General features: G+C 39.2%; 1 protein-coding gene across 2 annotated transcripts; it reads right to left on the reverse strand.

Annotated features, from left to right (window-relative positions):
• Window positions 1-640: 640 nt before the first annotated feature.
• Window positions 641-9068, reverse strand: STRAP (serine/threonine kinase receptor associated protein). Of its 2 annotated transcripts, XM_054056140.1 has the most exons (11): window positions 8860-8874; window positions 7823-7918; window positions 7072-7207; window positions 6220-6301; window positions 5952-6024; window positions 5268-5364; window positions 3705-3842; window positions 3019-3155; window positions 2145-2294; window positions 1529-1594; window positions 641-1190 (listed from the first exon to the last, which is right to left on the reverse strand). In XM_054056140.1, exons 3-11 carry the CDS (start codon window positions 7194-7196, stop codon window positions 1129-1131), a joined length of 930 nt encoding a protein of 309 aa, XP_053912115.1. In that variant the 5' UTR covers window positions 7197-7207; window positions 7823-7918; window positions 8860-8874; the 3' UTR covers window positions 641-1128. The 2 variants fall into 2 exon arrangements, with proteins under 2 accessions (XP_053912115.1, XP_009568933.1); XM_009570638.2 differs by lacking the exon at window positions 7823-7918 and having other exon boundaries at window positions 8860-9068.
• Window positions 9069-13988: the final 4920 nt, after the last annotated feature.

The following is a 13988-nucleotide window of genomic DNA, read 5'->3' on the forward strand; positions in this document are numbered from 1 at the left end:
ATAGAAAAGTATTTTCTTATGTTCAGACAGAATTGCCCATGTTTCAATTTATATCTCAGTTCGCAAATGTTAAGCTTCAGTTTTCCAAGATGACAGCATTACTGTACTCCTGGGAAAAAAATCCAGAAAAGGCAAGTGTGATTATGAAAAAACATTAAGGTGTATAAATAAATATACCTCCGCATAACTTTTCTCCTTCCCACACAGGGCATATTATATAAACCTATCAGCATAGCATTAAAGGAAGTGACAAGTGGAAGAATGGCAATATTTTTTTAATGAAGAAAATATGACTTGTAACTTAATAGAGTAACTTTTTTAATCCAGTCTGTAGGACTAAACCCAAGCTTTATACAGATTCATAGCCAACCTTTGAGATTTTCATATACAGCCAAATATTTCAGGCAGCATGTTTAATTTAGGAGTTTTCACTAGTTTTGATTTTAGACTCATGTTTACAATCAAACTTTAAAGAATAAAGACACAAAGCTTACAGATCAAAGAACTTGCCGCCCTCTGTACCAACACTGAAACATTCTTATTGCTTCCCCTCTGTGTAGTACAAAACCAAGATGCTAGAGAGGATTATGGAATTAACTTGTTTTTCCATTTCATGAATCCAATGCTCAACAGTACGATAAAAGTTTTGAGAGGCATTTTATTTAGACAACTGAAAACAGTTAAACGTTCCAAAGCAGCGTACAATGAAACAAAACCCAAACCAAATATTTTTAGTACATAATCCCTTCTTTTCAACTAAAGCCAAATTTCCTGACTTTCAAGGAAAAAAGAACGGATAAAAGCCATTGCATCTCTTCTCCATAATAAGGAAAACACACTACAATGAGTTTAACTGAAATTGGAGAGACTGGATCTTGGCTTGCAGACTTCTTTGAAAAGACAGTAGGCAGTTATGCTAAAAAGATAGCAGAACTCTAACTACTTGTCTTTTTTTCATTTTGGATACTCTGTTCTCTTACAAACAACACCTAGCCGGTTCCACCGCATTCTCATCAATTACTGCCCATCGTTGCCTTATGTAGAGAGCGCACTCTGGAAGGCTGCCGTTTATCACTGTTCACTTGATTTAGTCTCATATGTCCATATGCTGCGTAACAGTTGCGATAATCAGGCCTTAACTTCAGGAGTTGAGCTGTACACTGTATCTGAATTTTCAGAAGGAAGTTCTTCTGCAATTAAATAAAAAGGGTATTATTTAACTTTGCCTTAGATATATAAGCCAAAGAAATGTTGCAGGTATCGCATAAAGACCCAGTTCAGTTTGTTTTCCCATTTAACCTGATCCAGTTATTCTGCTCCATCTGTTCAGTCTGCACAGCTCTAGTCACTAGTCTAACACTTACCACACGGTCATTTTCAGGAAAACACATTCAAAAATCTTTTGCAAAGAGTGAAAAATGCCAGAAGGTACGTGGAGAAAACAACCTCTTCTACACTACAGAATGCTACTATTTTGACTGATCTTTTAACCCTTAGCTAAGTTGAAACTGGTAGTTCCATACGTTACCTATTTCTTCTTCTGCAGTTCCTGGAAGGGTGGTCCTTGCTTTTGCTGCTTCTGCGTTCTCCTCTTCTATAGAGAGGAGGGAGGAAAAAGAGTCAGTACCTTCAGTTCTGTCCCCGCCATGTTTAAGTGAAAAAAAAACAAAACAAAAACCCAAACTATTTTCCACTTAATTTATCGTTGAGGAGAAAGAGCAGGGTAAGCAATTCCATTAATCAATACTCACTTGCAGTCTTCTAGACACTGCTACCCCCCCTGCTAGTTTACAGAACCGAAGTACAATATAAAATAAACCTATCAATCACAATTCTTTCTAGAGACTCTTATATCCTTAAGACTTATAAAAGTGATATTTCTTATTTCTTGCTCTATAACACAAAAACACATCAGACTATTTGCTTAACTATCCACAAAGTGTCTATATTCAATAAGCTTACAGTTTTGAAGTTAATTGCTTAAATGAAAGCTATGAAAATAAATCCTTAAATCTAACCAACTGCAGAGACCCTCAGAAGAGTTAGTGTATGAAATTCAGATTATGTTTACCCCTTCTGACAGATATTAATTAGAAAGTGCACAACAAGCAGCCAAGTTCCACCAGGAACAAGCGCACACTTACCAGGAACTACACACTTCCAAAGACCGTAGGTCTTCCCTACTGTTGTCTGCCACAGCCTTAGTGTACCATCCTCAGAGCCACTTGCATACAACTCTCCATCAGGGCTAAACCTCACACAGTGAATTGGACCAAAGTGTCCTTTGTAAGATTCTATAAAAGAACATATCAAAACTATTAATTTCAAATCTCGGTCAACAACTAAAATTAATTGTAAAAACCAATCAGAAGACAAAAAAAATCCTTATGAGGGGCACTTTCTCAGTATTTAATTTCTGATGCAAAATAAAGCCTCTATTAATTGGTATCTCAGTCATCTCTAATTTAGGTAACATTAACGTTTTATAAATTGAAGGAAAACAGATGCTTAACTACTGTAGGCAAAATTACAAAGCAAGTCAGTAGCATGGACTACACATACTCTGTTCCTTCAACTCCACATACATTCAATTTTAAACAAGGACAGGATCAGAGATACTTAAATACACCTTTTTTTTTTTTAATATATATGGCCAACTTTAACAAGAACATAAACATATAGCATTTTCATAAAAGCAAATAGCTGCAACGTAGCATTGGACACATTTAATGAATACTGTAGCACAGCACTCAAGTTATACAGTTTGCTACTGCAGCAATACAGAATGACTTTAACTAGGTCCAGACAGCTGTTTAACAGAGGCTTTAATTAGTTCTAGAAGAGTAACAGTAGGTATGAGATAAGAAAAATACTTAACTGATAATATACCTTTTCAGCCTCTTGCACTGCATGATATGCTAAAACCTTGTTTGAATACAGCTTTCATTTATTAGTCATCATTTTGTTGACCTCATACCCACTTCAGAACTCATTTTTTAGTATAGAAGACAAACGTACCTAATTCTTCTCCTGTATTGTAGTCATATTTATAGAGTTTAAAATCTTCACCACCAGCAACCAAACATTCTTTTGCAGGGTGAAGTGATGCAGAATTGATTGTAGCAGGTGCTTCAAATGATTTAATCTGCTCTAGACTGAGAGGGAAAAGTTTGTTATTAAATTTCATTTAAAAAAAAAATCCTGAGAGCAAAGAAAATGTGATTCTAGAAATCACAACTGCTTTTAATAAAAACAGAATACACCCAACCCAGTTTCTGAAACAAGTTTTAATACTTGATGAGTGTGATTTGCAAGTAAGAAATTAATTCAGAATAAGCAGAAGACACATTCAGGACTACTTTCTGGAATAGGTTTAAGTGTATAACTCGCTTTCTTGAAACATCACAGAGATGTATAAATAATGAGTTCTCTGAACCCTGGCTGAAACTTATTTAACCACAATTACAATTAGCGTGAAATATGAAAATAGCAATGAATTTTTGCAGTATAGCATCTTATATACAGTTAGGGTTCACTATTTTAGGAAAGGGTGGTTCTTTCACACTACCTCTCACAAGTTAGCAAGCAAAGATGTCCACTAATGCCAGTTCTGACAGCTTGGTGATCTGGGCTTTGTACAGTCAGTTTTTACCCACAGCCAAGCCCATTACTCAATTTGTGAAAATTCTGGGTTTTAGACTCACGTTTCAGCACTGTGAAAAGCAATAGTCTTCCCATAGGTTATCACAAGTATCTGCCCTTCTGGAACATACTCCATGCTGCTCACTGACATTGCAACATTTAGGGCCTTTACTTCTGTCATGGTACTCCGGTCCCAGAGGCTTAAGAGGAAACAAAAAGGAGAAAAAAAAACTCTTAGCAAATCGAACCATTTTGACCTCTCATCCATGGCAAGATTTGGATCAAGAAAAGGCAACTAACAAAGCACATGGTTGGATTCCACAGTTACTGTGGATTTTCAGTGGCATCCTTATCTTAAAACTTAAAACTAAAGATGTGCTTACTTTAAAATACTGCTACTTTTAAAGCTTAATAAAACAGCATTAAATGGTATACATACAATTTAACTACTCACGGATTCTCTTAGAGATTAAAAACCTTGTATAAGTCTTCTGAGTAACAGAGCTTTCTAGAAGCAAGGCCCGAAGACTCCATTTTGCTTTTTACCTAACCAGGTAAAGAGGTACTACCCAGAATTTATTCAAAGAACAGAGATTCATTTAAAATAACATTGTTTCCTATCTCAGGCTGCAAGAGTTATCTTAACAGAAAAGACATCGAATTGCTTTAGTACGACAAATACGAATCTTCATTCATTAGCTGACTACTATATTTCTATTTCTACAACTCAAAGAAAAAAAAACAAACAAGATTTGGCTCCTGACTATCTTGAACATAAGAAACTGATAAGAACCAAACCGAAAGGGAGACCTACAGGGAAACCACACCAGTAACTTCACTCTTCCTTTCATCCTTCCGCAAAGCAGAAAAGATCATTCTATTTCTCTCTCCTTTGTGCCATAAATATAAGAACAGTGAGACAACTAGGCATGAGATGACACTGGTCATATCAGCGAGAAAGCTGAGAAAGCAGTAAGGCACATTGCCCATCTTTTCTGGACAGCTTAGTTTGAAGAATGTTATTTGTCAATTCGCCTCCCAAGCAAACAAGTTTGTCTAGCCTTCAGCACATCTCCTACCAAATGGGCATAAAGTAAACAAAAAACTTAACTGTAACTGGAGGAGCCATCTTCTAAAAACACTAAAGCCTACTCAACTTATCAGCATGGCAGAGAGAGGGGAATTTGCCTATCAACAGCGCACTGTTTCCAGATATTCCTCTGCCTCTTATCCCAGTCCCTGGAATGCCTTATGCATCTTTTGAGGCTGGATTGCAGAAGACAAGGCACTAATACCTCAGCATAATGCATGTTCACAAGACCTCATCTATAAATTCATCTTCTCTATGATTATGTAAGGCAGAAATTTATTCTAATATGCAGTTGTCAAAGCCCACCTCTTCTTATTGGGGAGGACACGTTTATGCGGTAAATTAGAATCACTATAAAAGTTCTGTCTCTAACAGCAGAAAGTAATTGTATTAGGCATGCAGCTTTAATAACCTAGGCTCAAATAACCTGTGTTACTCACATTCTTTGCGAAAAAACCAGAACAATCTTCTCACATAGATTATGACAAAAAAAAAAAGTGAGCTTTTTGGAAAACAGAAAATTATTTTTCCTTACCGGACAGTTTTATCATCAGCTGAAAGAATCTGTTTGTCATCACTGCTCCATAAAGCCTTTTTAATGCCAGAAGTATGCCCACTGACAACATCAGGTTCTTAAAAGAAAGCCAAATGTTTTAATACATGCAATAAAATGAAATAACGTCAAGCAGCAAATTGAGAGCTTTCTTAAGCTATATGGATTTCCATGGAGTAGAAACTGTGAAACTACATCAAGCACTTATGACTTCGTTTGTAGATATTATTCTGGGAACAGGATAAACGTAAACAGGGCATCCGATTGCATAAATTTAAAAAGCTCCACTAGTTGAACAACAAGGTTCTCTAGCTTCAGATCAATTACCAGCAGTTCAGGATCAACGTATAGTTAAACACAATTTAAAAACATGGAGTTTTTTTTTCTTTCAGATTACTAAATTTTCGTTAATTGGGCCTATTCCTAATCAGTCTTCATTGAACTGAAACTTGCTATCCCTGTCGTTCACTACAGATAAACACTTGTAAAAGTGTAAACTTCAAACATACAGATTATCTTACTTATTACAGTAAAAGGTTACAGACACTACATTTGTAAAGCAATCCTCAACTTTATCTTTTGTGATTCATAACAGAAAGTAGCTCTTAATTTCAGAACTTTTATTTACCTCCAAAACCCAAGAACTGGTTATAAAAGCAGACTCACCTGCTTCTGGCTTGCTCAAGTCATAGATACGCAACAGTTTATCTTGTCCACCTGTTAACAAATAATTGCTATCCTGAAACAGAAGTTACAAAAGGTCAACTCTATTTTGAATCAAAATACCAGCATTCATTTGCAAGTCTTAATATAACAGTTCTTTGTTTCAGGCATCCTCTAACACACTCTTTACAAGTTTCATAGGTGAAACTAACAGCAAAACATACTCAAAAGCTTACTTTCCTGGAGAACAAGGTATAGAGGTTTTTCATACCTGTGTAAAATCCACACTTTTGACAATGTGTTTGTGAGCCAATGAGATTAGTTCATCGCCTGACACAGCATCCCACACTTTGCTGAACAGCAAAAGAAAACATTTATAGAACATTCATAAAAAACACCGGGACAAATCAACCTGCACAATCAGATTAGTCTCTAATCAGTCTTCCCTGACACCATCATAACATTGTATGATAAATGCTACATTCTTCTAAGTTGTAACCCAGTTAGTCAGTAAGAACAATTTATACGCTTTTAATGAAGCTTTTTTTTTTTCTACTACCACACCATTTTCTTTTATCCTTTTCTGCAGGGTAATGCAACTAATTACCATTTCAGTTTTAAGACAAAGGCAGTTCTTCTCTGCAACTTCATAGAGATTGCCCTCCACTAACAGGATTAAACTTGCCAAATATTAATATAGGCTGCAAATAGCACAAATGAACAAATAAAAAAAAAATACAAAGAAAGAATTCACTACAATTTTCACAAGCATTTTCTCACAACAAAAAGAGGCTACCTGGTAGGAAAAAAAATAAAATCACTTTCAACTCTGTTGTAACTACAGTGCCAGAGATTAGAGCCATACTGAAATGTTATTCTAGCAAACTGATACGGCAATTAAGTATATTTATCAAAAAGCAATCATAATTGTTCATCATGATGGAATTAATTATAGCTGCTTTCAAGAACGTAAAAGTCTGGGTTTAGATTTGGCTAGCCATAAATAAGCTAACAGTAACTAAAGAGAAACAAATGACTCATTAATTTACTATAGCTATATGTCACTAAAGAGCACTATATACTAAATCCAAATTGCAGACTTCAAAGTCAGTTAATCACTTACGCTGTAAAATCTGCTGCTGCTGTAGCTGCTTTAGTGGCATCTGTGTTTAAAGTGGCACCCCAAACAGCACCTTTATGACCTAGAAATGTGCCGATCCAGTCTCCTGTGTCGCCCTGACGCAGCATAGGCTTACCATCTTCAAAACAAAACCAATAAAACCAAAACCAATATTCAGGTAACATGATTAAAAAAAGGAAGCAATTTTAAGAAAAAAGATTCCCTTGAACAACATGTGGAAATACCACATACTTTACGATGCTACTCTTTGTAAAAGAGATTAGCTGAAGAGCTTAGACATGCCGCTGTATTTGCTGCATGCATCTAAAATGGTTTAGACATTAAAATACTACTCCAAAGGAAATAAAATTTTTCAAGTTTTCATTAGTTTTTTTGCTAAGGTAGAAGGGAGATTTGCAAGGCGCACTTTATCTAGCTTTGCTTTGTTGGGTTTTTTTTTTCCCTTCAAGTTTTCTTCAGGCAAGACAGGTTTGGTTTTTCTTTTCCCCTTTGGAAAATATTTTCAGCCTGACAGTACTCAGAAATAAGTCTTGTGTTTGTAATCAGACACATTTAAAACACATACAGATATGCTGTAAAAATGAAACAGAAAGCCTTTCCTGTGATTACTTTTCCTGGGAGGTTATCAAAAAGTTGTTCAAACACGAAGATGCAGACTTGAATTGGAAGCACTCCAAGGCAGAAAGCAATGTCCTTTTAAACTTATGAATACATACATAAGATTAATACATACATTTATGAAAGAGAAATAATATCCATACAACAAGAAGAGGACTCTCGTGTGAAAGGAGGTAGACGTCATCATTTTACATCCAGCAAAGCAGCTGCCCTGGTTAAAAGGGAGCTCACTTTAAAATCTACAGCATGTATGCACAGACTGTAGAGATAAGGAGGTTTAGAAATAAACCCTTTTGAGGGTGTCCTCCCTGCCCGGAACTCCAGTACGGACCCAAGCTGTGTAAACACAGACTTTGATACCCCCCAGGCTAACCCAAAGCATCAGGAAAAATTAGCTGCCCCTTCCCTTTTTCCATTCAGTGCCATCCTAAACTGGTATTACCCTACAGGTACCAAAGTTTCACTGGCAGAACAGGGCAGCCCAGCACAACTGCTGTGGTGAACATTGGCTGTTCCACCAGGTTCCTCAACCCCCTCTCCAAGGAAGGCAACGTGCAGCCCACCCCATGCCTGAGGGCATCCCCACTGGGCGGACTGGAACAAAGGTTCCAGTTCTGGAATCCACTAACATAAGGGGGATATGGAATTGTTGGAACGGGTCCAGAGGAGGCCACGAAGATGTCCGAGGGCTGGAGCACCTCTGCTATGAGAAAAGGCTAAGAATTGAGGCTGTTCAGTCTGGAGAAGAGAAGACTCTGGGGAGACCTTAGAGTAGCTTCCAGTACTGAAAAGGACTACAGGAAGGCTGGGGAGGAACTTTTTACAAGGGTGTGGAGTGACAGGATGAGGAAGAATGACTATAAATTAGAAGAGGGAATATTTAGATTAGATATTAAGAGGAAATTCTTCACGATGCGGGTGGTGAGGCACTGGCACAGGCTGCCCAGGGAAGCTGTGGCTGCCCCATCCCAGGAGATGTTCAAGGCCAGGTTGGATGGGGCCTTGAGCAGCCTGGTCCGGTGGGAGGCGTCTCTGCCCATGGCAGAGGGGCTGGAACTAGATGATCTTGAAGGTCCCTTCCAACCCAAACCATTCTATGATTCCATGAATGGGGCAGGCAACGCGCCCCCCCACCCCCTCCGCCCCGCTCACCCTTGCAGGCGCTGATCAGGAAATACCCATAGGGGGTGACGCCGCTGAACGCCAGATCCACCACGGGCCGCGTGTGCCCGGAACAGGTCAGCGGGGTCTGCCTCATGGCCATGGCGGCGGCACAGCGCGGGGAGCCTGGCAAGGGACACGAGCCCCTCTGGCCGGGCTAGGAACGGCGCTCGCGGCGGCGGGGGCGGAAATGACGGCGCCGGAAACGCATCGAGCGGATGTGATGTCAGGCGGCGGCGGATGCGCAGGAGCTGCGGTGGTGGCGTGGTGTAGAACGCGGGGAGATGGGAGTGGGGGGCTTTGTGTCGTGCTGCGCCATCTCCCTCCCTCCTAAAGGCTGTGGGTGTAGTTTGCTTGGACTTAAGTAAAGACTTTGATAGTTTCTCACAGCATTCTGCTTAGGAAACTGTCAGCCTGTGGCCTGGACAGGCGCACACTCTCCTGGGTGGAAAACTGGTTGGATATTCAGGGCCAGAGAGTAGTGGGAAATGGAGTTAACTCCAGCTGGAGGACAGTTACAACTGGTGTCCCCAGGGTTCCTCTGCCCTCATCCCGGCTCCTGAGGGAATAGCACTTTGCTGAGCCTGATCAGGCTGCTTATGCCGTGTTGTTCTAGCTGTGAGCTCTTCCCCAGTGGCACCCGTCACACCCCACAATACCGAAAATGTCAGCAAATAAAACTTTCTAAGTCTTGTTTTGGAGTTTCAGAAAGCAAGCATCCTTCATCAGGGCTGGGTGACGAGGGAATGATCTCCAGCAATCCTATGCAACGAGACAAAGGCTAGTCTTAGAATTTTTCCCACTTACATGCATATGAAGCATAAGAGTGATATGGAGCTCTTGGAATGGGTCCAGAGGAGGGCCACAAAGATGATTAGAGGGGGGAGAGGCTGAGAGGGTTGGGGTTGTTCAGCCTGGGGAAGAGAAGGCTCTGGGGAGAACTTATAGCGACCTTCCAGTACCTGAAGGAGCTACAGGAAAGCTGGGGAGGGACTGTTCGTAAAGGCTTGTAGTGATAGGGCTAGGGGCAATGGGTATAAACTGGAGAGGGGCAGATTTAGACTAGACATAAGGAAGGATTTCTTCCTGATGAGACTAGTGCAGCACTAGCACAGGTTGCCCACGGAAGCTGTGTCTGCCCCATCCCGGGAGGTGTTCAAGTCCAGGTTGGATGGGGCCTTGGGCAACCTGATCTAGTGGGAAGTGTCCCTGCCCATGACAAGGAGGTTGGAACTAGATAATCCTTAAGTTCTTTCCAACTCAGACTATTCTATGATTCTGTATGTATAAATTTTCCCAGAAATCTTATGCATATTCTGTTATTTTCCAAGGTCTAATTTTAATGTTATGAAACTTCTCAACAGTCAAATCTCTTGCTAATTTGGAGCTGGCTCCAGCTCTCTGCTTGACCCTGGCTTTCAGATTACTAAAGATTCCAAACAGAGGTGAGTACAGAAGAGGAGACGTTTAGCACAATTCATTCCTCACACAATACGTTATCATTTTCAAAGAAAGGACAGTGTCTGAAAAACACCATTTTAAGGAAAACATGCTATCAGAGAAAGAAAACATGCCATGAGAGGGACATTCTGTCTAACTTTACAACTGCTAGGACAAAACTTTATCTTAAAATATTCCACTTGGAAATATTCCACATATTGTATTACCCATCTTCGTATTTGTTTTCCAATAGTTTGGGTTTCGCATACATCAAAATGCCCTGCCCAGCACCACATTGACCCTCTGCTCCCCAGTTCGCCCTTTGTACATTGTGGATGCCCACCTGCTCTCCTCAGGCTCCCAAGCCAGCAGCATACTGATCCTGGCCGAAGGACGTGCAGTTTTGTCTGTAGGGCTGGGTGCCCTCATGGCTCACGGCAGTATCTGATACACTTTTCCACCTGGGGCAGAGGTGGGAGATGAAGGAGATGTCTTGGGATACATAATGGCACCCACCTGGGTTTGCATAAAAGACAAGGGAGCAAAGCTGAGGGTCATGTCTAAAGTTGCCCTCAGAAGCATCAAAGATAGCATTTGAAGATGTGTCAGCAGCCTTGCTTTATTAGGGAACTGGTGTTTCTCTTCCTTCAACAGGCTAAAAAATCAGAATGATTGATTCATCTCCTTTTGCTCTTTCAAGCCCCTGGAACTACAAAAAGCATTTAAATCATCAACAGATAATTGTTACGGTAACTTCACTCTTCCATAGCTTCTCTTTAAAGGATAGGTACTATATTTCAGTTTCTGAGCTTTAGTTCATCATCTCACAGTTCTCAAAAGTAACTCCTAATGATTTTGTAATTTCATGACCAATTTTCATGTGTAGCCGACACTTCCATTTTTCCCTCATGCAGCCACAGACTACCACATAGACCTCAGTATCTTTTAAGATTTTCTGGATTTTTTTTTTTTTTTTTTTTTTTTTTTGTAACAGTGGCAGCAGTCTTTCTCTGTGCTTTAACACAAGCCTATACCTGAATCTAGCATGTCTCAGACTACAGATTAGAATGTGGGCAAGTCATAGAATCGTAGAATCATAGAATAGTCTGGGTTGGAAGGACCTTAAACATCACCTAGTTCCAACCTCCCTGCCAGGGACAGGGACACATCTCACTAGATCAGGCTGCTCAAGGTCCCATTCAACCTGGCCTTGAACACCTCCAGGGATGGGGCAGCTACAACTTCCTTGGGCGACCTGGTCCACTACCTCACCACTTTCATGATGAAAAAGTTCTTCAAATTCCTCAAGTCAAATATATCTCTGAAAGCTTTTAAAGTAACAGTTGAAATCATACCTGTATAGAATTCCCAGAATGTGTGTTGCCCTTGATAAAACTGTGACTGAAGATTTTTCTGTGTTTTATCCCATTCTTAGGAATATTTTGAGAGCTTAATGTATAAAATGTTTTTACGGAATGGTTAAAACTTCAGACTGCAGAAGTGAAATGCAATTTTATTATACTTTACATGATAGCAGTGTTTCCAAAATGTTATGGTATGTTAGTCTTAGTGTTCTAACCTTTATATTGACATTCTCTGTTTCTCCTATTCCTTGTCCTTTGTTTTTCTTCATTTGTAACTGTATATCTGGTTTTGTCCTCAGTAGAGCCATTGTACACCAAAAAGTACTTTTATGGGAATGGGGTAGAGACTTAAGTGGAAAGATAGATGGAGATCCTTTGCCTAACTTTATATTTAAAACAAAACTAAACAAAAAATGTATCATTTTTTTACTTACTTTTTTTTCAAAGCCTAATATAAACATAGAATTATGTCTCGTAGTTAGCAATGCTACTTGGGTTTACATTTTAAAAGCCTGTTCTGGTAACTAATGTTATAAACGTTTTCAGGAAAAAAACCAAAAACTAGGGGTCAGTAAAGATAAAAACTGAGCATTAAATTTAAGTTACCTACTTAAAACTCCGTATTGAGGAATGGAAAGATAGGGAAGATTGTGTTTAGGGACGTTTATTTTCAATTATTTCATAGTTTTGTTTGGTTTTTTCTTCTATTAGATTATAGTATGAGTTTTGATCTGCACAAACCAACAATATGGCATCCACTTAGGAAGACACAAAATTTATGACAGGCAGACACAGGCAAAAATATTTCCAACTTGCTGGTAGGTAGCTGAAAATCAGAAAAGGAAAAAAATCATGGAGATGTGAAACTTATAAAATCTAGACTATGTTAAAAATCCTACTAGGCCTAGCATAACTGTAGGGTAGTATTACAAATTAAGTTTTTCACATCCTACAGGAACATGAATAGTCTGGTAAGGAACATGTTGGGTGTCACTAAAGCCAGATCCTTTGGTATCTGCTCTTGGGACCTAGGCAGACATTAGGCATCATGCTGCTAACTGCTGTGTTTCATCCCAAGGAAAATAGTTGTACTGAGTAGAAACCTGTGGATTGAGGGAGCCCAACTCCAACTAGAAATTTTTAATGCAGCATTTCTTTATCTTATGGGGAGGAGAAATACTACCATGAGGGACATTTGTTGTTAGGGGGGCAGAAGCACTTTGCCATGGAGCCACTAAAATGAAAAATGTGTTTCAAACAGAAGCAAAAGCAAGGATGAGAAGGAAAGGGTCGAAGTACACACAGAGCAAGAGCAAAAGGAGATGCTGGACTGGTTCGGCATTGTCAGAGAGCTCTTGCTGAGGAGAAACATTCTAATGTGGTCATTTCTATCAGGCATGCTTCTTCATGCTGTTCAGAACTGTTGTTTTCCTCTGGTGGGCCCCAACAGCATTTGGCCCTAGCTGCCACTCTGTTATTTCCGCCGCCATTGCTCTCCTTTTAGCTCCCTAGTAGCATCTCCATTTACATGTTTATTCCCCACAGTCTGAGAATGTTTGATTTAGAAATACAGTAATTCTGTTCCCTACTACTGTTAATACAGAGGATGTTAGAGAAGATAGGAACTGTGAAACATGCCTCAGTTTTTCAAGGAAGTCTAGAGAAAGTTCAAGAGGAAGAAAGAAAGGTGGAAAAAGTAGTTGCTCACAGATGAAAGCCTAGCGAGCTTAAAGCAAAAGTACTGAGTTAATACTGAATTTTATTGGTTTAACCAGGGTGATTATGGAATCAAATAATGTAACAAAGAAAAGAAATGTCATTATTAACTTTTTTATTGAACGTTTGATGTTTGTCTATTTATTGTCCAGATAACTGACTTGTAGTGTTAAATAAATATGTGTCAACCTCAACGTGTCAGGAAGTAATCAGGACCTTGTAATCATACAGACTAATTCACCCCATTACTGCACAGAATAAGAAGTGAGCTAATCATACATTATAAAGCGTCTGGGCAAGAGTCTCTTTTACTTAACATTTATAATTCAGAGTGTCTGCTTGATTAAGCAGTGTCTTTCCACAGCCAGTAATTGAATTTGCTCAGAAATGTTGCTGATGATGAATAAAGCTATCCTAGTGAAAGGTCACAATTCCAGTGTTTCAATTAAAATAAATCATGGAGGGACTAAGTAGAGGGTGTTCAGTACTTCTATTTACATTTCTAAAGACTCTTTTTTTCTCCTCTTACGTTAGTCTTATACTTGGAAATATATTCTTTTGCCACTGAGTGGAGCTCCTTACATATTTATCAGTACATTA

This window comes from Cuculus canorus, chromosome 1 (assembly GCF_017976375.1).
Source record: "Cuculus canorus isolate bCucCan1 chromosome 1, bCucCan1.pri, whole genome shotgun sequence".
NCBI lineage: Eukaryota > Metazoa > Chordata > Aves > Cuculiformes > Cuculidae > Cuculus > Cuculus canorus.

What these genes read in the sequence shown, in the direction of transcription:
- STRAP (XM_009570638.2), bottom strand. Translation starts at nt 8,971, where the DNA reads ATGGCCATGAGGCAGACCCCGCTGACCTGTTCCGGGCACACGCGGCCC. An exon ending in GCAGCAGCAGATTTTACAGC is followed by an intron (nt 6,302 to 7,071) that starts GTAAGTGATTAA and finishes TTTGCTGTTCAG; the next exon opens with CAAAGTGTGGGATGCTGTGT. An exon ending in TTGGAAGTGTGTAGTTCCTG is followed by an intron (nt 1,595 to 2,144) that starts GTAAGTGTGCGC and finishes TCCTCTCTATAG; the next exon opens with AAGAGGAGAACGCAGAAGCA.